This window comes from Strix uralensis, chromosome 1 (assembly GCF_047716275.1).
Source record: "Strix uralensis isolate ZFMK-TIS-50842 chromosome 1, bStrUra1, whole genome shotgun sequence".
In the NCBI taxonomy this organism is placed as follows: Eukaryota; Metazoa; Chordata; class Aves; order Strigiformes; family Strigidae; genus Strix; species Strix uralensis.
Window position 1 is genome coordinate 33,142,897 of NC_133972.1, and position 26,270 is coordinate 33,169,166.

The 26,270-nt window shown below is 40.4% G+C and overlaps 1 protein-coding gene across 1 annotated transcript in view; it reads right to left on the reverse strand.

Moving 5' to 3' along the window:
- The window catches only part of CHN2 (chimerin 2), a 163,883-nt gene that overhangs the window by 52,303 nt on the left and 85,310 nt on the right, over positions 1-26,270 (reverse strand). Inside the window, exons 4-6 of the mRNA XM_074861854.1 lie at positions 21,965-21,996; positions 18,708-18,821; positions 16,427-16,712 (exon numbers count right to left, since the gene is read on the reverse strand). Of these exons, the coding sequence (XP_074717955.1) occupies positions 16,427-16,712; positions 18,708-18,821; positions 21,965-21,996 (432 nt within the window). The remainder of the gene's footprint in view (positions 1-16,426; positions 16,713-18,707; positions 18,822-21,964; positions 21,997-26,270) is intronic.

The following is a 26,270-nucleotide window of genomic DNA, read 5'->3' on the forward strand; positions in this document are numbered from 1 at the left end:
TTGCTATGTTTAGATGCAAATCATATGCTTATCTACTCATCTGAGTGAAGCGTCATTAAAGTTACAGGAATTTGAAAATTCAGGCTTTAGAGACTAAATCTGATTAAATTTCTAGCACTGTCTTTTATGTATTTAATATTAGCTATATAGATGTATTAAAAATTCTGCAATTTTTAGATCCTATAGTCTCAACTATCAAGACATCTATAGAAGTGTGATTAAGGCAAAACGTTTTGTCTTTGATGTTGTGCCACAGAAGAATGTTCAAGGAAAAAGGCTGACGACTGAGAACAGTAAGCAATCTTTTAAAATGTTTTTTATGCCATTTCTGCTATTGTTTCTGTCTCTTGTGGCTCTGTAGTTTCTTCAGAGTAGCTGTCTTTTCTGCATTTGCCACTGAGATCAATAGACATGTTAATTAAAGGAAAATCTGCTGGAGGTTGTAATTTTCTGTTTGGGATTTACCCTGGTCCCTGGCTGCAACACCTCACTGGCCTTCAGTGATATTTCCACTAGTGCAAGTGTGTCTACTTAACAAGCCCCCACCAGACTCCCTCCTTTACAAAGTGACTTCTGAGGACAGTTAGTTATACAAAATACACTGTGCATCAGCATTACTATTCCAAATAAACCATCATGAGAACATATTTACAAAACAACCCTAATTACCACAGCCACCCCACTGCCACATCATTCTCAAATGAGACAGATCTGCATTTCTGTCCTAAATGCACTGTTTGTGCATCTTCGCCTTCCTATCTGTGAATCAAAGGAAGAAAGTATCTGGGTGTAAAGCCATTTGTGCAATGGCAGTGGAGATATAGACTTGGTGGAACCCAGGAGAAGGGACTTTACCAACTGCTGAGATGCAAACATTAATTCAGCTGGGTACAGCATTTAACCCTAAAGTGGTGAAGGGCAGATAGTGAAGGTTTTCCAGTTATTTTGGCTAGCAAATGCGAAACACAACAACTCAACAGGTTTTCAGTGTATCAGGCAACATGACCAGTGATGGACCAACTGTTCTGTGTAAAAATGGTGAGGCAGACAACCAGCTCAACAACACGGATTCAAGTTCAACAGAGTATGTGCTGGCAATAGAAGAAAAACTGAGGACAAAGAGCAATGACATGCTTTCCAGGAGCAAAAAAGGCATCCTCTGACGCTCTGTGTGACAACTATTTTCATCAGGTTCAGTGAAAGCAAGCCAAAAAACCAAAAAGGCTTCCTGCTGAAAATAGGCAGTTCGAGGCTTGTTATTGTGCATTTTGTCTGCACCTATGTGTGGGCTGAGAATCCTTTCTGCTAGGTTTCTTGCTTTTTAAATATATCACAAACACATGCACAGACGAATCGTGAGGCATAGATCTGTCAGGCAGCAGACTAATGTCAGCACTTCAGCCTCCTGGCTGTCAGGTCTGATTTCAAATAACCTTTTGTCTTCTTATTCCAGCTACTAAATTACAGATCAAGTGAAAAATGTAATTATACCCCAAAAGGCCATGGATACCATCTTAAAATACACTGAACTGTGAATGGAACAACAACAATAATAAAAAGATAAAACTACGATTACCCGTGGTGCATAGCTAATCCAAAATGCTCCACAGTCCCACATGGGTTATTATAGAACTGTTTTCTATTTGCCAATTTCTGTTTTAAAGGGACAAGTACCCCCCACCATTTTTAGTATAATTTTGATATTTGAAGTCTTGTGAAAAATAAATCTCCCCTGTGCTCTGTTATACTGTCACTGAATTCTATTGTATCTGTTTTCCTGAAGATGATGCAGAACGTAAGCACTTTCATTTTTTAAAGTAGTATCAAGATGGGAATATCGAGGCTTATTTTCTGTGCACAAAGTTAGCTGCTAAATTTCTACAGAAAGAAAAAATATCAAAAGCCTATAGGAATATATTCTTTTCTCAATTAGCTCTGAGTATGTTATGTTGGATTGGAAGTGCTATCAAATACTGAATTAACTTATTTTTTCATCTGATTATTGGAATATTAAATATACAAGGACTTTTCCTGGATTCTTGCACATGTCTATAAAAATATAGCTGTTCAAAATACTAAATTATTCTTAGCAGCACCTGGCAAGATAAAAATAGGTGGTGGTGTTAAGAGTGCAAACCTCCACAACTGTTAACCCAATCTACATACAATCAGGAAGGCTGCTGATGGCTGAAATTTTTTATCTCCTCTTATTAATGTCATGATTCTTACCTTTATTCAAGAATACAAACTCACGTTTTAAAAGGAAAATAGACAGGCAATAAAATGTGAAAGCATTAACATTTCAGTCACTGTCCCTTTATTTGCAATCTTCTACTTCAAATATAATTTGCAGAAGAATCAAATTCACCATTCCCATCTGTTTGCACCAAAGAGGGTTCTTCTGAGTTAGAGAAGATACGATTATTTATTACCTCATAGAAAGCTCAGGCACTAGCTGATACAGTACTCTGTTCCCAAGTCCAATCTTGAATTTTGCTGCAAGTGAGACGTTCTGCTTGTGTAGTAGAAAGTCTAGATACTAAATTGAACTAAATGGACTGATTTATTCCCATTACAAATCTCTACTTAAAAGATACTGAGCAAGTAGATGTCTGAACTCCATTTGTGTTCTAATGCGCAGCACTTTAATCTCCTGATTACTGTCATCCAGTAAGATGTACGTACCAAGATCTGCAGGTAACCTGGTCAGAGCAATGGCTCACATGCTCAGTGAACTGCACTGGAGCTGATGTATTGAACAAGCTGCCTATGCGGTACCTGTTCAGTAGGCTGGCTCCAAGGCACAAGGCGCTCCAGCCCCAAGGCACTGGACTCTGTGGACGTATATCATGACAGACTTGTCCACATTTCTAGTTCTGGGCAGCTCTAACGGGACACCTACATGCCTCGAGCTGTGGCTATATGGGCTCACTCTCACTTCAACTGGGACAGTATCATGCCACCTTCGTTGTAGAGCATACACTGTGACCTGCAAAGGAAGAAAAGGCTGCACGTACCCTACCCTAACTATTTATTTGCAACATAAAATTTAGTGAGAAATAGAACAAAGGAAATTACAGAAGGTTTTGTATTTTCTCATGAAATTCAATGTCTATAGCTAGATGAGACAGAGCTTGTACACTGCTCACATGTGGAGAATGAAACTTCAGCCCCTGAATTCGAGAGCTGATTGAAAAAACACAGATGGAAAAGTTCCCTACAAAGTATCATGTGGAAGTTATACAAATCCTGCATTGCACGCAACATCTCATAAGAAGCAAGTTATATCAAATGGTGACTTGACTTTATTCAATTGGGATTCTTCCAGCCCACAAAGAAACCACAATCCAGACTTCTCCCTTAATTCCTAGTACTTTGAGGTCTACAAGAAACCAAATGATGTGAATGATGTCCTTGAAAATACACTCTCTATAGTCCAGCCTCTGCCAGTATACTTCATTTTCAGCCATTCTGGAAGTGCCTTAAGCTTTGTCTGCAAATTCACTTGGCCTGACACTCGGCAATGCATTATAGACCAGATGGATTTAGGAAACTGCAGTGACTGAATTAATCAAATTAAAGTGAGGGGAGAAGGGAAATAAAAGGAAATTATTTTTTCCTCTACTTCCTAAAATATATGAGTAAATGGAATTAATTTATTTGAAAGAGTTGCCCAGGTGTCTCTCTGTGTATTTATATTATAAAACACAGCTTTGTGAATGCAGCCCAGCAGTGGCCAGGGATCCAGCCACTGTGTGCAGGGGACCAGGCTAGGCTCACTGTCTGAATTACACACTGGTCTACTAATACTTGCCTGAGAGCTGGGAAAACAACAGACATAAAAAAACCTTACAGAATATGAGCATCGAGAGATACTACTGAAAATGAAAATAGGTATAAATTAATCTGTGGTACAAACCTGACCAGATTCTCCTGATGCCAGAGCACAGCTGCTCTAGACACATTTTTGATGCCCTAAGGCAAGCTGTAAGATGTTCAGCTTTTGCCCCACGACATCCCCTGGCATCAGATAACACAATAGTTACGGCCTGCTTCTTCTGTGTGAGGATAGGACAGGAAAGGGAAGGGGAATGGGACTTTCTTCTATCCTTGAAGAACACAGGCATGTCTGGGGCACGGCGAGTGTCAGGCAAGGGAAGGATTTGTCCCCATAATCCTGTTCTCATAGCAAGGTCTACTTTCCACACTCCTCAGCACTGGCATAATGAGCACACCCCAGTTCAGACCTATATATTTAACTCCCTTTTTATACAGCCCACTTTGTGTGTAAGAGCTTGTACTGAACAGCTATAATCAGTTCTGTCAACTCAGAGGGCCATACATGAGTTACAGCAGAGCAGACTGACAGATGACGGGATTCATCTCAGAAATCCAGCTGGTGGTGAACGTGGGTCAACACCTACAACTCCCTTCCAGGGAGAGCTGCAACAACCTGCGCAGCCAGCACTATGGATATCTCCTGCACTAGAGAAGTTTATCTTCATGGTATATGCATTTAGTCCAAAGTATCTATCTGTCTTTGTAAATTATCAAAAGGAAGAATTAAGAATTTTTTGAGCAGACATATTGAACATGGAATTTTTTCAGCTGAGGCTAAGCCCCGGTGATGGCTGTGGCACTGCATTTTCTCAAGACTGCAGCATGTGAAAAGACATTTCTGTAAGCTAGGTATATTTATTCTTTCACCAATGGAGAAGCAGCAGCATATGGAAAACTGCAGCCTGACTGACTTAACAGGTGTCACACAGACACAGAATAAAGGCATATTTTCTTTCTTTGAGTATTTTGCCCAAACCACTGAATGCTATTACCTTAAAATACCAGCTCTGAAATCAAAAGCTGTGCTTTGTATTCACATCAGGAGAAATGTTAGGTTTCCTTCATTTGACATTAAAAATGAATTATATATTCCTACATTGAGCCTTTCAGACAAGTAAAATAAGTAAATCATACTATGTCTTTCCATATTAACCCCTCTCACTATTTACACAATTCCTCTGAGACTGGACCTTCTGTAGGACCATTGCCATGTACACCTATTCCTTACTGCACTGCATTTAATCATCTGTGTATTAATATAGAAGTGACTTTGAAGCTAAAGAATAACTTCAAGGTTTTGTGTCAAGATTTTTAAGAACAAGATGAATGCTTGTTGTTAAAAAAGGCATCAGCCAGTCACGTTCCCATGAAACTACACTCATCATAAAAGCACAAATGGGTGTCAGCAGTGTAAGATGCCCTAATACAGTCCCTGGAAACTGTTAAGTAAATATGCCACCTAGTGTTTAATTGGCACAATTTCATTTGTAAATCATCTTGATTGATTCCTTCCAAGCTCTTCCCTGCAAGTCTACGTGGTACAGAATCTGACAGAAGTATCTGGAGACACCTTCTCCACTTTCCCACCGTCCCTCCCCCAAAAAACCCACCCTATAGCTTTCTCACTGAAGATATATCTTCATCCTCAGGGACTGTTTAGCTCCTGATGGACTCTGCGCCAAATGGCCAAGCTACTCTCCCAGCCCATCTTTTTCATTTGAGGACCCCACACCTCTGACTGCTATGAGCAATCCAGAAGGCACTGAGAACTGACCATAGGGTGTCACCCTTGCTATGAAGATCCCAAAAAAGCCCATGGGACTTCAGAAAAGCTGCCCTGTACCACCAGCCAAATGGCACCTGGTCCAGCACCTGGGCATGAAGTGAAGGAAGCAGGGTCTTCCACATCTCCCTGCCTACAGGTGCTGGGCATAATCATTTTAAGAAGCAGAAACACTATTCCAAGCTCACAGCTTGCCAAAAGGGGACAATGAGTTACTGCAGCATAGGTATTGTTTAGATGGATGGATGAACCCACTGAAAATCAGGGAAAGAGGCTTTCAAAGTATAACAACAACTATTTCTCTTCACAAGCAGTGGAGACATAATTTCTCCTGAGGCTATGGTAATGTTCTCCTTCCTCACCTCTAGCCTCTGCTTAATAGTGGCGCACCTGGCTTAAATGCAAACAATCCTCTCACTCTCGACAGAAGAGATACTCCAGGTATGTACGTGGCTTGGCCCCTTTTCCTGTGCTTAAAATATGACAAACTGTCTTCTTACATTTCCTAATTGAGATTCTCTTGATGTTTCTGTCATGGAAACTCATTTCCAGGGATTAAATTCCTGTACTGAGTCACATCATAGCACAAACCAACGTAAGTTTACGGTAATGTCTTGTTTGCACTTTTTCCAGATCAATAGAAGTCCTAAATGAAACTCTCGTCCCTGCAGTACTTCATCAGGTACCTCTCCCCAGCTTATCAAGCCTCTGCCTATCTTTATTCTTTGCTTGAAATTCCTCTACCTATTTTTGGTCCATGTGACCGTGTTCATGCGTCAACCAATTTGAATTAATGTCAAGAGTATGATTCCATGAGACATTGTACTACTTTGCTAAAAAACCAATTATTCTGCATCTGCTGCATTCTTTTCATTCAGCACTTTTGTAAATCTATCAAAAAGGCAATCAAGTCTAACTGGCAGTATTCATTCTATATAACCCATGCTGACGACCGTGCACAGTCCCACTGTTCTCCAGGGCTGAGAATACATTACAAGAAAGAGCCCATTGTTACCATTTGTAGTTTTCACACCACAGCGTCCTCTTTTTCAAATATTAGCAGTTATAAAAAGCACTGGTTCCTGACCTTTGCAGTCAAGTCTCAGCGGAGAACGCTGTCAACAGCATGCACTTCACTGTGGTCATTACTGGTTGTCGTCCCGCCTAGGCTGCTGCCTTCTCCTGCTTAGCTGCCTTCTCTCTGCTAGCCCTGTGACTGCGACTGCACCTGACTGATAGCTGCTCACCCAGTCTGGAGGTGACTGGGGAGATTCTTGCACTTGGATTCCCAGTATCCCAGATGCAGGGTGAGGGTGCAGGCTGCTGAGCTGGCTCTCTGTGCCAAGAGGCCAGATCAAACAGAGGACATTTGCTTGGGCTCTGCACCTGATTTCACTTGAGTGCCCATATGCCTCAAGGGTGAGACCTTCTACACCCTGAGTATGGAAGAAGATGCTCAGTGGATATGACATACACGTTTTATGCTCAGAAAGGATAATATCTAGAGTGTGATAAGACATGCGCCAGTCAGTGTGGAGAGACATAGAAAGCTGGCCAAGACGTTCCTTGGCAGAAGGTTTGCAGAGCGCGCAGGATATAGAAGAGGAAGAACTTAGTGTGTCTTATCTAACATTAAGCATTTCATGGAAGTCTTGGACATTAGGATCGTAGATGCAGTTAATTTCTCACTAGTGAAGTGACGATTCAGGATTGAATCATAGAATGGTTTGGGTTGAAAGGGACTTTAAAGATCATCTAGTTCCAACCCCCCTGCCATGGGCAGGGACACCTTCCACTAGACCAGGCTGTTCAAAGCCCCGTCCAACCTGGCCTTGAACACTGCCAGGGAGGGGGCAGCCTCAACTTCTCTGGGCAACCCATTCCAGTGTCTCACCACACTCACTATAAAGAATTTCTTTCTAATATCTAATCTACATCTACCCTCTGTCAGTTTAAAACTCTTATCTCTCATGCTGTCACTACCCTCCCTGATAAAGAGTCTCTTCCCATCTTTCCTGTAGGCCCCCTTTAAGTACTGGAAGGCTGCTGTAACGTCTCCCTGGAGCCTTTTCTTCTCTAGGCTGGAATGTACTCTCCACCCTTGGGGAGGAATCAAATAACTGCTCCTTAGCTATGTTGGCAAGACATCTTCATCTATAAAGGATGATTCAGAACCTAAATAATATTTTTTCAGGCACAGAAAACCACTGAGAAATAGGACTAGAAGGTACTTTAGGAGGTTTTTCTCCTGCTTGCCTCAGGTATCAGTGCTACCTGTGCCATTTCTACCAGATGTTTTCTAACGTGTTTCTATGCCTTATAATGAGGGAGATTTTGTTATTCCCTCAGGCACTCCATTCCAGTGTTTCACTGTTCTTTCCTTTTTTTCTCCCTTAATAGCTAACCTGCAATGTTCATCACTGTATTTCAGGCCTATCATCTCTTGTCATGTCCAGCATGAGCACAGAGGACATGTTATCTTTTTCCTTTTAATGAGTCAAGCAAATATATGACCTAAACAAGCACATCACTAAACCCACTTATTTTCTAAACAAAATATAAAGGATAAATATTAAGTCACTATTTAAACACTTTCCTTTTCACACTAATTCCAAGTCCTCCACTAACTGAAATTAGTATCTATCTTATTCTTAAGTTGAACACTTGTCTTCCAAGATCAAAACGTGGCAGTTTAGAGGCACTTGTAAAAGTTTAGTGCCTATTCCTACACAGTGTCTCAAGATTCATGCAAGACAATCAAGTATAGATTTTATATTTAAAAAATGGCTTTTCATTTTCCAGTGACTAGACAAATGAAATGTTTACGCTGAAGGCTCCATCCCAATCCCTATGGAAGTTTGTTTATACTAATTTAATACCATCAAACCATGTAAAGAGCATAAAAGCCAAGACAAAAAAACCCTCATATTAAGGCTTTTATTTTTAATACATGAAACTAAGCATGGGTTTTATGCAAGAAACATTTAGAATTATTAATATGCTCATAACAGGAAAATAACCAAGAGGAAAGGATTAATTTATGTATTCAGCAGAGCCTAGCTGCAGATATAGTACTGTACTTGAAGAGCCAAGTGGCATTTGCTTTAGGACTACTATAAGCACTTCTGGTGTATCTACTCATTTTTCGTACTAATCTGACATTCTCATTTGAGAAAATTTCAATCTACAATTGTGGTATTCACACTGCTTCCATTTGGCTACCTTTCTAAAACACTGGATTGGGAAACACTTTGGTGGTAACAAAATTCATATTCACCTTTGCTCCATATGCTTAGCAGGGCCCTGAACTGCTCCAAGACCCAGTGAAACCTTCAAGGGTCTTTCCATTAATTACAATAGCATTTGGATCAGATCATATCTGTTGTATCATGTCATCTGTGTAAATCAGTGTTGTCTCCAACTTACAACCTCTCTTCAGGCATAATCATATCACTTATTCTGCTTAAGGCAAAAGTCATGAATCCTAAACTGATGGTAATAACATAACATAAACCAGGAACCTGGAGAGATGTTAACAGCTCAGGCAAGCAATGTAAGCAAATACTTTTCAATGGAAACTCTTTCTCTTGATTCCCTCAATTTCTATTACTGTTAAGATGAACGCAAATTATTCCTCTCAAAAATCCTTGCCTAATCAGGCAAAACATTAGGTATTAGTTAGGAACGCCACAGTCAGCTACAAAGCAGCATCCCTCTTTGTGTGCATAAACATAGACAGCCAGAAGGAAGGAATTGAAAAAGATACTTTCCACGATTTTACTTTAGTAGCTTTCTTATTTTTATTTCTTATATATTGCCAATTTCATATTTATGATGCTTTAAACAAAAAAGAAGCTGTAAAGAGACCCAGCTGGAAAACACAAAAGAATGCCAACATTGAAAGGCAAAAGAAAATGATCAGCTAGCTATATTTTCAGTAAGATGGTATTTGTCTCACTCAAAATATAAAACTGCTTACTAAAATACATATACTGATAGATCTACTGAATTTATCTAAACTCCTCCTTGCTGTGGTATAATACCAATGAGCATTCTGGATGAAATCTGAATTGCTAACAGTTATTCAAGAAGACATTTGGGTATGTAGTTAAGGACTCATGTCAGGACATGCTACAATTAAGTATGTACATGTGGTAAACTGTGTGTAGAATACTTGCAGGACAAGCCTGAATGTCTGATGAAAGGAATTCATTACTCCCAAAGTCATTTTGATGTATAAGTTTGTTGCTTCTAGCAGCAAAAATGCCACACACCTTTTATCACTGCATCTATTACTGAAATCTACAGATAAAGGCCACCTCCATGTCTAGGGTTTATGTTGCTGCTTATCAGTGTGGCGTCTGAGCATCTTCCAGGCAAAATCAGTACTGCCAGGGAGACGTCCGTTATGAATTCTATGGCTATGCATATAGGAGTGAGACTGTAATCCCTAATAAAAGAAGGTGGTGGGTTGTTAATGTCCCTGTAGAATTGAGCATTTTAATTTGTTCTGACCAAGCATGTTGCAAAAACCAGGGAGGTGAAGGCAATGTAAAACATACCATGTCAAATTATCAGTGTTGTTCCAGCCCAGAGTCTGCAGGAACAGATGTTTCTGCTCACTATCTTCTTAGCCCCATGATCGGCTGCTGGGACAGTGCAGTACCCTGCAGCCCTCGTGTGGAAGGAAATGCTCAACATCTGGATAGACATCTCAGCAGAGAGTTAAACACTAGCTAGCAACCTGTAATAGGATCATTAGAGGTTTAGAGGAGCTGCAGAATGGGAAGAATAATGAGTAAATGAAAGACTGAAAAGATTTCTTTATCATTGGCTAACAGCAGTACCTGTAGAAAATTCAATGAAGAGACAAAAATAGAGTGGTAAGATGAGGCTAAAAGGCCTTCAGAAAGGGACGTGATGTGAATAACAATGTAGAAGTGTAAATACTTACAAGAATTGAACTAAACCAGAAGTTGTCTTAAAATTGGTCGTCTCCTGTACAGCTTTGATGTAAGGAAAACTGCAGTGCCCCTAAAAAATTAGTTCCATAACCAGATTACATCTCCAATTAAGGGATGTTAGAGAACAGTCTTTCCTGGAAGTCCTGCATTTTCTTCTGTGGGAAACTGTGTGTGAGCAGCATGACTAATGAGGACAGTAATACCAACTACTAGGAAAGTTATTCCTCCTTTTCTGTCACCTTTGCCTTAATAGGAATAGCTTTCTTATCTGTCTATTGCTTGTGTGGGATTTTCTGTTGAGGAAACCTACAACCTTCCAGACTCCATAATATGCTTATCATTTCAGCTCTTTAGTTCTAGCTGCAGTATTAACTATGGGCTGTCATTTGCACTTAAATGCCCCATAATGAGTTCCAGCAAACCAGATAGGGAGGTTACCATGTCAGGCAGGAATACACAGTTTTCTGCACTGTCCTGCTGTTAAATGAAGACTCCGCAAACAGCTCGCTCTTGGTTTAGCGCAAACTGCACCACTATTCTTTACAGACCATCATTGTTAAATGCCTCTTGCTGCTCCTGGCATGTACTTGCAACCAGAGAGCAGAACAAGCACTCCAGCCCAGGCTCCAAGCAAACTCATATTTCATGTACAACCAGTATGTTTGAACTGATTGAACCAGATCCCACTTGGAGAGAAGTTGATGGGAGCTTTGCCAGGATCCAAGTAAGCGGAGACCTGGCACTGACAAAACCTTCCTTAATCTTTACTGCGTTTACCAACAGTTTGCCCTCAGTCAGATAGGTTAAGATCATTCTTTTTGCAAATACTTTAAGCTCAGTCACTGCCAAAAGTTTTCTTTAACTCCAGACTGCTGTTCTCATTGCGTCCCTCATGCTAACATGAATACTTGAGAAGTTATAAGGCAACCCAAACTGAGGAACTGCTCCTGCATAAGACCAGCATAGCAAAGAAACAAGGTGCAGCACACAGCCTTTGCCTGACACAGGGCACTGTGTCACAGTGTCCAGGTCCCACCTGAGGCACAGGGTGGCTGCGGCAGTGCACAGGGCAGGTCACAGGAGTGGGAATGGAAGTGCAAGAGCTGGGAACCAGGACGGTTACTCATCAGCAACCGTGCCAGATTTTGCCTGATCAAAGCAGTCATGAAACTCCAGCTTGCATTTACTTCCAACATTTCAATTCATTGAATATATTTTCCCAAATTACACTTGCCGATGTAGGATTAGACAATGAGAATTTTTTTCTCCTTGCCTGGGACACAAGGACCACTGACGCAGTAAGGCAGCAGTTGTAGAATAACATGGTATGTGATAGCAATAAATGTTTCAGAACTACATATTTTACTGACAGACTACTGCAAAGTTTTCACTCCTACACGTGAAGATTAATTGTTTACAGCAAGTTACACTTCCCCTACATTCACCACTAACGTGAATTACTGGTAATTAATTACAGTACATACCAGTACTGGGTACTTATCTGCCCTACATCTTCTAGTATACATTCATTTGCCCCAAGTACAGCATTCCATAAGCAGAGCAAACACAAAGCAGGCAATCACACTTGCTCAAGCTTAAATTACAACCCTAAACAGACAACATACAATCTTCAAATGTTCTTTTCACAAAAAACTATTTCTCTACTCAAAATCCCTTCTGAAGCTGGATCCTGCTAAAACGACAATTGCCTACACTGCTAAGAAAGTATTTACAGCATGCTGTTCTCCCACAACACTTCATTCCTAAAAATGACTGCAGCTCCTTTCAGATTAAAGATTTGTTAAAACTATTTGGATTAAAATTTGGAATCTGTGTCTACAAATCTAGCACCTCTTTAAAGCCAAACAGAAACAACTTTCGGATGAAATGTTGGCATAAAGTATCTTAAAGCATAAATGTTTTCTTAGGCCTGTTACAAAAAATGTTGGATAAAAAGGCATGAACAACAACAGCTTAATCCAGCCCATGAATCACAAGCCCCTTCTGGAATGGGCATGACTCCACTAATTACAACCTCAAAGAAATTATCATTATGGGAAAAGACAGGTACCCCAGGCAGTACCAAGACTTTTCATCTGAATGTGTGCTCCTCCCGCCAGCCCGTGCCTTGGTGGCTCCCTTCCATCGACCTACCCCATGGGGAGTGGCGGTGCTGGAATGACTGAGACGTTGAATAATCTGCTGTCAACATTGGAGGTGACAGAATGAGCAGACTCCCCGGATGGTGTTAACAAACCCGCTAAGGAGACAAATGCCTTCAGATGCATTTTCACACTCTGGAATTGGTTTCAGTATAAAACAAAATCTCACTTGTAAAAAGCCTAATCTGTAAGAGGAGTACTGATGCTTAACCTTAGAGTGCTAAATTCTCACCTTCCTCTTGAGAAATAATGGAAGTTTCTCTCCTGCATGTATGGCTTCTCCCCATCGTTTCTGAAACATTCAAAATACTCCAGGCAGCACTTTCAAATAAACCAGCTCAGTTACCAAAAAATTACATTTTACCTGTTCAACTGGCCAGAGAAAACACACCTTATAAAAAACTCAATGATTTTTCACACATGCAGAAAAGAATATACTTTACAGAAAAACATCATACTGAATATTCATTCACTTATTTCTATGGGTCTGAAATTTATTGGAGTAATTGAAGTGGGTGAAGGTTTTGATTTGTGGGCAAACCATGGCCTTTGTCTAAAATACTGTACAACACATGACAGCCTCAAGCAAAACATCTGATACAACTCTCACTGAACTACCACTTCCCCATATTATTTTTATATTTTAGAGGACTTCTGAAGTTTATATAAAAACAAACATTAAATTCCCTTTATTCTTACCTTTGTCCCTACATGCTATTACTGACAAATGCTTGATATTTCACTGGTTTATTCCAAAGCCCAGTCCATACTTTATCTGAGGTTACTGTGAGCAACAAATGGGAATGACAACCCCTGAGTCTTTGTCTGCTACCCAAACCTCTCATGAGCTTCCCCCAGGAAGATATGAATCAAAAGCAACCATAGTAGGCTTCACCATATAGACTTCTGTGAATTTCTTTCAGTTCCTAATAATTTAGTTGACATAATCTTTTTTTTACAGAGATTCGCATGAGATGATGGAAAACTACCGGTGCCTGTAGAGAAGCCCACTGGGAGTCCTAATTATCAATAGTGAGGCTTCAGCTGCTACGGCAGGTCTTCAGCCTGTGAGCAGACCACCTTGCCTATTTAGTCCCACTACTCTTGTAGCTGTGATTGCTCCTACTCCTCCTGGCAAGAAAAGTATGTTCGAAACAGCTGCTATTCCTCCTTCTGTTGCTTCTCCTCAGTGGGAGGAAGGCAGAGAGGGTTGCCAAAAATGTAATGGCTTAGGTGAAGCCAGCTATTTTTACACAACAGTGCAGCCACACAGCCCAGTCTTGCAGGCTGCTACTGCCTGCATGTTTGGAAATCTGGATGAGCACCAGTCCTTGTAGGGTAAGGACCCACGGTACTGCCTTTCACGTCATGAACCACCTCAGAGGTAAGTAATACTCTAAACACTTTAATTTCATTCAGCTGCAATACAAAAGAAGACCTAATCCTATCACTAATGAGATCCAGAGGTGTATTTTCACTATTGACAGCAAGTTACATCAAGTCCAAACATTTTCAATCACAGGTATCTGGAAATAGGGATGCAGCTCTCCACTCACTTTAAGCCAATAACATGTTTTTGAGCTGTCATCAGAAAAAAGTGTTGGCATCCTCTCTGTGCTGCATTTCCACTCATATGAGGTGGATCAGGTAGCAGATCTGGCTGAAAATTCACGTGGTTTTTCTTCTGAGTTAATTTTACCCTGGAGCCGTTTTTTAGTGTCACCCTCTGTGTAGCTGCATAAAGCTGTATGTCAGCAAAAACGCAGTGGTGAAGGAGAAAGGGCAGCGGTTCCTTCAGCAACAGTTTGCCTTCTGTTGGTTTAAAAGTTTTTACAGTACTCACTCGAAACTGCCCAGGCTGAAAAATGACATCCAACCCCAAGCATAACAGAAAACACAATCTGTTCGGAAATATCTGGTACTAGAACAAACTCCTCTGAAGTCTTTGAGAGCCCTTTGAGAGACACAAAAGACCACTGCTCCTCAACTGGAAGAACTGTAAGTAAAACTGAAGACAATTTTGAAATTGTGTCTCTCCTTCTACAAAAAATATTCTCCTGATTTCCTAAGAGAATGTATTATGATTTTCAACTGTCATGATTGCTTTATTATACTACAGTCATGTAATATTTACAGTCATCCCAGTGATGGTCCAGTACTTTCTCGATGCAAAAGAAACTTTTCCAGAACATCCTCTGGACTGCTTTCCTACTGACACAGAAACACCTACAAAAAAACGTTTGTCACACTGCACTATGTTTATTTCTTAGTGGGCCTCAGATGAAGTCAATATTCACTTTCTCGTGACTGTTAACAGCACTCAGAACCAACCAGTTTCCAATCACAGGAATCAACTGAACAAGCACGAAACCCTTCTCTATGGCATCCGCTCCTCTTGCATATTACAATACCATCCAATTGAACCAAACCCTATTGTTATCAGTGGTGGATTAATTTTGAAATAAAACTTGAATGGAGGACTTGTTGCTGTGCCATTCTCCAAAGGACTTCCCTGCAGCAGTATGCCTTCCCTAAAAAATGTCATTGTAAATGGAATTAATTTGTTATAGAGGATGAATAGGTTTACATGACAGGTCAGTTACTCGAGCAATTATTACTACTGTGAAATCCAAACCAGTATATCAACATCCGATGCGGATATGTGAACCCAACAGACAATAACTATGTTAGAAATGTCCTACAGTGATGAGGATACACACAAAAAAGCTGATCTCTTTTCATGTTCAGTATTACTATATGACAGCAAATTCACTCTCTGCTTCTCAAACACAGTCTCCAGTTCCCAACTAGCTACCAGCACACAAGCACTAAAATCATCAGGCACACTGCGGAAGTATGCTTACAAATGTCAGTAAGTCAATTCAGCACAAACACCGGACTCAAAAAAAAGTTTTGTTTGACAGTTCTTACTGCCTTACCACCTGGGAAATGAAAATATCCACATGTCACTGCTTACAAGACTGTTTCTCCTATGTAAAAGATTTTCTAATTTTACATCTTCAGATGGATGCTAACTGCACAAAATTCTCAAATTACCATCATGTAAATAAGTCCTTGTCCATACAATGCTATGGGTACGGGTGCATGTGAGAAGGAGATCAAGGAAAGGCCACTTCAAATGAGAAGAGCGAGAAGAAAGGGAAGCAAACACACAATATCCCAACTTCAGATCCATGAGAAAAAAGGGAAGAAAACACACAATATCCCAGTTTGAGACCCATCCACCAAAGACTTAGCAGAAAAGAGGAGCTTTGCACTGTCAATGGAATGATAACAAACTTGAGCTGTGGTGAAGGATCAGTGAGAACCAGTTTCATAATCTTACTGTGGAATATGCTTGAGTATACGTGGACAAAGAACATAACTTGTGAACAATTTTAGACACAGTTCCTAAGTTAGCCAGTATATATCTATATATATTTACACAGTGAAAACATTTGCATTTGGTACTTATTAGAAAGCTTTCGTCATAAGCTCCAGTCAAATATCAGTTTGGAGCCAAGATCACATTAACAGGATATAAACTTTTCAGTGGGATAGTAATACTTAATGAAGTATAGAAAAATAGAAACAGGTCTTTAGACAAAACACTTTTTTCTCTCAGATCTGCTAGAAAGACTGGTATTAATTGCCAAAGTTTTAAACTGAATACTTACCTTTTCAACTGGGGTATTTTCTTCACTTGTTACACTTGCTTTTCTTGATTCGTTTTTTGTTCTGCTCAGCCGCCGGGACACTTTTTCTCTAAGCAAAGTGGCGTATCCAATGTGTTCATAGATGGGGTTTGTTGTCATTTTGGAAATATACTCAGAAGCCTTTGTTTCTATATACAATGTTATCAAGCCATCTGTAACTAGATCATGGATTGATTCGAATCTTTTCTCCCCAACAAAGTGCTTCCCATCATAGAACAACCTGTAGTTTAAGGTCTGATTACCAAATCTGCAAATACCAGAAAAAAAAGGAGGGAGAGAAGAAAGAGAGAGAGGGAAGAGTGAGAGAGAGAATTCATATTGGCAAAACACTCAGGAGGTTTTGCTGAAGAGTCTGTATATCTGCATTACATATGAAATATGCACATGGTGCAACTGGATCTCTGTGGATACACCAACTCAAGTTCAAACCTAAACCTGACTGCATCACATGAACTGGGCTACAGAACCAATTCTCCATAACAAGCCATGCAATCCAAACGTACGTGGTTTAAATCTAAATCCTAAAAGGACTACCGCAGAGATTGAAAAGGCATGTTTGCACTGACCAGATTTTATACCGGGATGCTTAGCTTAACTGTGTTAAGGGGTTTTCCATCCTGAAACGTGTCTGAGATGCAGAAACTGGCTGCTTAATCACCATGAGTATATTTACAGTCAGTGAAGAGACAAGGGCATCTCTAGCAAGTAATTCAAATCCTAAGGGTCTCAATCACTCTCTGGCAGGAAGCCAGGGTGACCGAGCTCTTAATTCAGGGGCCCAATTAAACATCCAAAGTTCTGTGGGATAACTCTTGCCCCATGCAGCTATTTATGGCAGGTGTAATCTATGGGGTTTTTAAAAGAGTTTTAAAAAGCAAAGTGCTGTAGTAGCACATTCAGTTTATAACACCAATGTTGGAATCCCATTCTTGATTAAAGGATTAAAGGATATGACATTGGGTTAAACGGTTCTTACATTGCATCAAATGTGCACCTATCTGCATACTTTTTTGGGCATTCAAACCAAACTGTTTAAGCCTCTTCTTTTTTTTTGTCCACATTTTTGTATGAATTCCCAATTTACTATCGAATTCAGTTTATGATTTTACAAATAATTATTCAGACGGATTTAGAAATCATACTGTTGTGTCAAAACAACAGGCATTTTGCCATAATCCCCATCCCTTGGTCGTTCTTTTTATTCTTTATTTTGAAATCTCTTTCCAAAGCCCTAAAAAAAAAATCACATTTGCTCTTTTTCAGCTGACAAAAGTTGCTTTTAATTTACACCACTTTTTAGTTGGCATGACTCACCAGCTTTTCCAGCTCTACCATCTGCACATCAATACAAATTCTGAGGATGATTTCAGCACTGTATCACAGCTACTTGGGATAACTCCTTAAAGGATTTTTCCTACTGGCTTACCAGCAGAAGGGTAAAAATGCAGACTTTTATTTTGTGGATATCCCACAGAAGTAATAATGCTATAAAGATTGTAAAATATTGCCATGGAGTTTGCTTTGCAAAACCCAATAGAGTATCTGGTCGTCTTGCCACTAACCCATAGCAGCTTTCAGACTGTCACGTGGGCAGGTTTTGAATGGCACAGCTAAGCCAGGAGTGGTGTATTTTCAAGGAAAGGCACCTGTGAGGGGCAGTGAGGTTGTTGGTTGGGCTCCCGCTATATTTTTCATTCAGTTGAATAGCAGACTCTTACTTTGAAGCAGCAGCATCCCATGCTTCACACTGTATTTCTACAGCAAGCTTGAATTCCAGTTAGGGAAGAAAACTGAAGACCAGTATACTGCCTTTGACAGCTGGTCAGCCACTGGACTTCATGATTTTCCAGGTTTATCCAGGTTGCCGATATTTGTGTACCACACACCACTGAGCTCTGTCCTCTGTTGGGACACTCTCCTGTTCTGTACTCCCTCACATCTCTTACACAGTTTTCAAGGAGAAGCTCTATCTTTACAACACTCAACTCCAGGTAGCAAAAATTTTGAAAATGGGCACAGTCTGCTTCTGAAAAGGGACTTCCTAGCCAAGTGCTAGAGGAGTGACTGAATTGCTGCCGTACTGCAACGGTCAAACTGCTGACAAGAGGGTATAATCATCCTGACACCATGAAGTGTATTAAGTAACAGTGGACACAGACTTCACTCAAAAGGGACTGATATAATCCCCTCCATTAAACACATTTAAATGTGAACTACAAGCATCTATTAAAACAGCATTTACCTGAGAGCAAGAGTATAGCAGCCGGGTTGTCGCTGGCTTTCTCTAAGAATATATGCTCCTTCTACGCCAGCAAGTATTTCATCTGCTTGCTCCCGAGAAATGATCCCATGAAACCTAAGGGAAGACACTTGAGTGAATTACAGAACAATCTGACCAGAAACACCTCCTCCTCCACCCCTGAAACCATTTTAAAACTTCCACACTGCAGAGCATCGTGGTCTAAGCCATTAGGACAGCGCCCAAGCATCTAAAAGTGGTGGGACAGTCATCCAGCTTGGGCAAGTCCAGCATAGAGGCAAACCAAAAACTACACTGTATATGCAGTTTCAGTCAGGCTAACACTCAACTGCACCCAAAGATTATTTTCTGTAAATGCCTCATCTTTTCACAACTCTTCTTCTCTACCAGTCTATGCCCCTCTTCCTTGTTTCATTTCTAGAGGCCTTACAATGGAATTGAAAACTAGGCACAAAGGCATTATTTTTTTTTAAATGGAAATGACTTAAAATGAGAGATCATTCTTGTTATCAGTTTACTTTATTTTTATATTAACATTGCTTCCTCAATTTTGTAAGGGAAACTGACATAAGCAATGGCAACAATTATTCAAAATTCTATTCTGCATATATTAAAATAGAAGAAGATACAGAGTAGCCTTGAGAAAAATACTGTTTTCTTCATTTCAATCAGTTCCTCATTCAGTGTTGGAAAACAGCAATACTTCTCTGACTCTTTTGTCATTGCTATTTTAAGAAAGAAAGAGACCCTAGGATGCACAATTAACCTTACGATAATCAACTTAGTGGTGATCTTTCCATAAGTACAAATGCAGCCTTTACAGCAGTTTGAGTCTTAACTCCTACACACATTTTGCTAGCTGATAAGTCTCTGAGGGTCTCCTCAGAGGTTTTGAAAATTTCTATTTTTGCTGCTGTCTGAAAAAAGGCACTAAAATGTACTGGCCTTTGGCATTTTCTCTTTTCTGACAATACATATGAAGTGGCACATTTCTAATGCTGCCTCTGGCTCGGTAGTGAAAGAGAAGAAAAACACACTGGATGTAAATGCAGTTGTTCCATTCTCTTTATGTTGTCCTTTCATAACTAATATATATTGGAAATATTAGGTTCAGCTGATCTTTACAGAGTGACTTTCTATTCAGAATGATGTAAATTGAGTCACACTTTCAGTCTGTATTGGTGGGGGACACACTCATTTACTGCCACATCCAAATTGAAATGAGCAACCCCTAGATGACATAATTTAAGCATGTTTTTGCCAATAAACGCATGGCAATTCATAAGTCTAGTTAAAAACAATGGGCCTAAGCTATTCACCACCAGAAGCTCATCATAAAATATAGCAGGCTTTAGGTTAGATATTAGGAAAAAAGCTCTTCTGGTGACCAATTTAAGAAATCACTGGGACAGGATACCTGGGATACCTGTGAAATTTCTTTAACCATAGGTGGTAAACACTAGGTAATCCAAGCTTTCTCATTGATACTTTTGGTACATTTTTATAAGGGCATAAAACCAGCTTGTACGTGGTACAAGATCCCCTGAACTCAAGGTGCCTGCTTCTGACAGCAGCCAACAAGAAATGCTTATGGAAAGAGTACAGGAAGCAGTGACATATTTCTCTCACTTCACATCCCTGTCCATCCATCACTGGTTGAGTCAGAAGTTGTGTCCGATCAGCTGTGACCTTACCCTTCATGAATCTGAGAATCTCACTTATAAACCCCTTAGTATCTTTATGCTCTTGGCATCTGCAGCACCCCGTGGCAATGAACTTGAGAGGGACATGGTGCATGTCCGTCTCTTGGACATCCATTGACAAGACCTGTTCATCTTCCTCCTATGGTAGGAGCTGCATCCCTTTGCTCCACTGCTGTTGCACTTCATTGTACCTTTCAGTTTTTCTATAACTTTTCTAAGTTTTTCTATAACCTTTCTAAAAAGGAGGGAGGAGGAAGGAGTAGAGAGAGACCAGAACTACGTGTACTATTTAAAATGCAGCCACATCACAGATTTATATAGTAATGTAATTATATTTTTCTGTTTCTTTCCCTAGAAATTCTTGATTCTCTTTCCGAGCACCTACTGAGCGCTGAGTCAATTGCTTTTATAGGATTGTCCCAGTGATTCTGAAATCTTTCTGAATGATAGTAACTAACATGATCTTGCCTCGGCAGGTTCACCGAGGTGACTTCTTACAGTTCCTGCCAGCCCTGCTGCTCCACGGACCCGGAGTGTGTCAACAGCCAGGCAGGTTCCTGGATATGAGATGGCAGTAATCATTTTACAAGTCCTGTTGTAGGAAGCTTGATGGGTTACTCAGCTAGGTACTGTCTTCAGCTCTGTTGTACTCTAGTGGCTAGATCTGAATCCCCTGTTGTCAAAGATAATATTTAAAAAATGAAACTTCAGTAACTAGGGACAAACTTACTGGCTCTTGAGGTTTTTGATGGTAGAAAAGGATCATTAAACACAGAGGATATGTCTGGGATGGAAGAAAAAGTAGAACATGGGATCTAAGTAATTTAGCTAACGATAAGGGCTAGGGCCTGAGCAGATACTCTAGCAAAGGCCAAATGCCAGATCTGGGTGGTTGCTGCAGTGGCTGTGCCCTTCAACTTCACCTGCCCAAATCACCATGCCAATGCAGGATCCAGCTCCTTTCAAGATATTTATTGGCAAGAAGACTGATGAGCACAAAGGAATTATACTCTAGTGGTCTGCTATTTTCCTCACAACAAAAATACACCTCTTCTGTGGGTATTTTGGACTTCATGACTTTAGCAGGGAAAACAGCATTTACACAGGCAGTAGTATACATGCATACTTCCACAACCATGTAGGGTGGTGAAAGTATAAGAACATACACAGAAAGGCACTGAGAGAGGCAAGCTGCTTCTCTCCTCCCCAGGGCATTGCAGGACCACTGGGAGGTTTAAGCGACAATCAAAATAAAAAGAAGAAATACTCCAGACAATATTTTTTTTCCCCAGCTGTCCTGAGAAAAGCAAAATAAACATGCAGGCTCACATAGCAGCACAGTTCATGGATTACGAGCAGCAGTACTGGACTGTAACATAGCTAAATTATTAGGCTTTCAATATATTTAGTTCAGAGTGTAAGTGAAAGGTAAAATAAAATACTTTATTAGACTTTCATCATGTCTTTTTTTTTGTAGTTCTAGAACAACAACTTCTGGATACACCCAACGGATACTTAGAAGAGGAAAATACTTACTCTCTTCCATAATACTTTGGTCTGTTCTCCACCTAAATTTTGAAAGAAAGGAAAAAAATATTAAAATCATACTCGATTTTAAGTACATAAAAATAAATGATGCTGGTTATTAATGAGGACTACTGCACCCATTTAAGTGATGAAATTCTGCAGATTCAAATCTGTGACTGGAACATGACTACACAGAACAGAAAAATGAAAACAGAAGAGGTGGCTTTATTGATGGATTTTGGGAAGAATAACATGTCTCAATGGCCAAAAAATAGAACTACACATAATTGTATAAAATGTGATCAAACGGATAAAGAATAGTTTACTGCAGTTTTGCCAATCTAGTATTTATAATATAAAGTAAGACTATTTTTGTTATACACCCTTTAGCTTCTTGAAACCATTTTATGCCTATATACGGCAACTGACTATAGATAAAAAGTTTAATATTCTTGGGAAAAACAAGGTTTCTGGATTTAGACCTAGTCTTAAATTCTTCGAAGCCTGCAGCACTTGCAGGCCTGATCCAAAGTACACTGAAAGCTGCTGGAAGGACTCCCAGTGACTTCAGAGAGCTCCGAACCGACTTTTAGGAAGGTCACGTTCTTATCCAGACACTCAGGAGACGCCCGCCACTCCGACCTCGGCAGCCTTCTGTCAAGTTGTGCCAAAGCCAGCCCCCCCCCCCCCCCCCCCAGCCCCCAGCCCGGCCGCCCCCTGCCTCGGCTCGGGCCCTCGCTCGCGCCGGCAGGGGGCGCGGCTGTCCCGGCGGCCGCGCGAAGGCCGCCGCGCGCTTCTCGCGCCACCCGCGCGCGCCTGCTTGCCGCCACCGCTCCCTGTGGGGCGGACGCCGGTTCCTTCCCAGCGCGTCCAGCCGCGTCCCTCCCCAGGCGCTCCTCCCCCGCCTGCATGAAGAGATGCTCCCCCCCCAGCTACGGCACCTACCACTAGTGCCCTCCTACCGGGCCGCAACTTCAGCCGGCGTTTTCACCGTGTCAGCACGACAGAAATTAATACAAGCCATAAAGTCTCCTGATTATCAAAACCCCCCACGTATCTGAGTGCACACCTGAGTGAAGCTGTCCATATTTGTGGAATTACTGCTTCATACACACCGACACGGGCATAGAAAAATCGTGGTTTTAAGACGGTTTCATCCTTTAGTATAAAACCCATGAATTGTCACCATTTTATCTGACTGGAAATAAGCACCCTTGTTCTTGTTTTGATTATATCTCACTAGTTCACTCATAAAAACTTTAAACTGATGAAGGTCTTTTATTTCTGAATAGCAGATCCATAAATGTCACATTTTTGATTCAATAGTCTACACGCCACGCACTATACCGAAGCAGCTGACTTTCTACCCTGCAGTCACTAAGGCTACAATACTGCGCAAGATGAACGAAAGTCCGTACAAGATAATGAGAATCTTCAATGGAAGACCTATGGGAGTTCAATCAAGTCCTTACTGTGCTTCTTTCCCAGCTTGGCATTATTTTTCTAGCATGGCACTAACAATAGCAGCATCATACCCTTGAAACTCCTGCCTAGGAATAATACCTTGATACAAACAGTTTTGAGCCCCGAGGGGCAGGAATAAGAGGAGAAAGCAAATTCTGAAGCGGAGAGAGAGCAAAATCAGAGGAATTGCCAAGTGCAGGTGCTGTGTTCCTATGTGCATATATGGCAACTCAGAGAAGAAAGTGTATGAATTCATTTTTTTAACTTTATATTTTTATAAGTAAAAAAAAAAATCAAGAAAAAGCTGTATTACCTCAGAAAGGAGGTTGTTCATCTGTTCATCTTCAGTAGTGCTACATGACTTTATTATCTTGGAACTGTGCTGCCTTCCTGTCATCCTTATAGACCTTAATGACCTCTCAAAGCATATATTTAGCTGGGAACTTAATTAAAAAATGGGTAAAAGAAGCTGGGTTAGGTAAGACCATCACATCCAATCTTCTTTTTCATGGAAACAAAGGCCACTCAGTACACTGAAAATGATGACAAGGAACAAACAGATAAACTTTCATTCCCACAGAGAGCCAAATAAAACCTTTACACCACAGAAGGTAAAGCATGACTTTCATCTAGGGTTCAGAATCTGCTTCTATTTAAAAATATAGATTTGCCTTGATTTTATGCATACACAGAATAAATCTCAACACATTCAATCTACCTCAGAAAGATAAAAGAATTAACAGTACTAGCAAGCACCCTCAAAATTACCTGTAAGCACAAGTTCCCCCACAAATATAAATATAAAAAAATATATATCTATATAAAACCTCCTATAAAGTATAAAAGCAAACTGGAAATAACTCCTTGAGCAAATGGAGGCACACTTTCTATCCTTCTCACAACACCATTTATAAAAAACCACAAATTTATCTGTGAAATATTTATCATTTAACTAGCAACTGACTGAACTGCCCTGGACACTGAGATTTCCATTTTTCTTGCTGTTCATGAGCTAAAAGATTTGCTCTTCTGAGAATCCACACAAATCCTATATTCTTCCTCCTCTTCCATAAAACAGAAGCCTTCACTCCAGCTTCTTTTAGCATTCTTGTGTCTAAAATAGCCACAACTTCAGCACTTGGCTTTAGGCAAAAAAGATACTGTAATATTTCCTGAAATGAAGCTCCAGATCTGCCAGACCATCCAGGTGTCCCAGAATCTAAAAATCCTCTCCAGTGCTCACAGCAACCTTTAGCCTGAAATAATCATTTCGCTCCTAACCAACTTCACCACTAGGAACAAACACAAGGAAACAAAGTTACAGCAAGATAAAAGATCAAAATAACATCAGGGTCTCTAGATCAAAACCAGAATGTTGGACTGAACTTGGAAATAAACCAAAAGCCTGCACAATTGATGGAGCAGAGGCTTAAAAGTATCAAAGAAGCCAGTAGGTCTGTTTTGTGCTGACTGCAGACTCTGTACAAACTTCAAGGGAAATTCTATGTATCCCAGAAGGCAAAGGTGACTGAAATTCAGTTGGGATTAGCCTTCTCTCTCCTGCTCTAAATGGGCTTGCACACACAGTCAGGCCGCCTAAGAGAATTCTTAGCGGTGGAAAGAACAAAAAATCTGCAGTTAGAAAAGTGACTGTTTCCTAGTGGTAGGAGCCCAGAACAATCGGCCTTATTCTAAGGACATATACACTTAGGTTTTTTTCACAGATAATGGCTATGAAGAACACTTTCATCACTTTCTGTATAACCCTCACAATTTCCTTGTTGAAATAAGGGCCACCTTTCCCAGGTGACCAGTTGCTTTTCTCCATCACTCTGGCCCATCTCCTTAGACATTGAGGATGGGGAGAGATCAGAGAGTTTGAATCATTTAGGACTCTTATGCTAATAGACAAAAACAAAGTACAAAACTGAGGAAAATTATGTAAGGCAAATAATAGGTCTTCGCTAGTGAAAATAGATTTTGCTTTAAAGAGCAGCTTGCTTTTACTACTCCCATACAGGGGATAAATTAAATGGGTTCTTTCTCTCCACTAAAAGTAAGTAAGTGGCAGCTTTCAATTCAAATGTGAAATGGTAATTTTCTGGCTTAGAAAACGGTACTACTGCCAAACTCAAACCAGAAATGTTGTTGCAGAGCAGGCATTTCTGGTCGCTGCTCTGGAAACCATGGAGAAAATGCTGAAAATTACTACTGAAATTCATAGTTGTATTAATTATAAATCAGCAGTGAATGCCAAAATTGTTTAAAGTCAAGTTGATCAGAAAATAAGATGTATGGTGAAACAGCCTAAATCACTACTAATCCAGTACTCTTAGAAAGTCAGCAACATTTAATGACATCTAATCTTGAAGCATGCTCAAAGAGAAATGAAACCCAGCACAGCTCTCCTGGCACTCTCCAAAGGCCTTTGGAAGCTCATATTTGAGAGATTCTGCATACTCCAGCCTTGACTCCCAGCCTGCCAAACCTGATTGCCTCTCCCCACCCCAATAAAAAAACCCCGACTTGTACACTTAGTCTAGTTTTACAAGTTTTTTTACAATGTTACAGCAAGGTTACTTCAAGGTGTGGAGTAAGTTGTACTGGGGTTTGAAGTCAGCACTGAGAAGGAAAAGTCTTCTTCAAAAAAATACAGCAGCTATCTAAGCTAATTCAATATGTTACGTTTACATAATGTTGAAGTTTACTGAATTTTAATGCCCGGGGATTTGTGGCTCCTCTTTTGGCCAGGATGGTTTGGCCCTGGCATGACACACTCCTGCTAATGTACAGATTATTGTATTAAAATCCTACACCACTCTGCAAGATAACTCATCACAAAACTACTGGG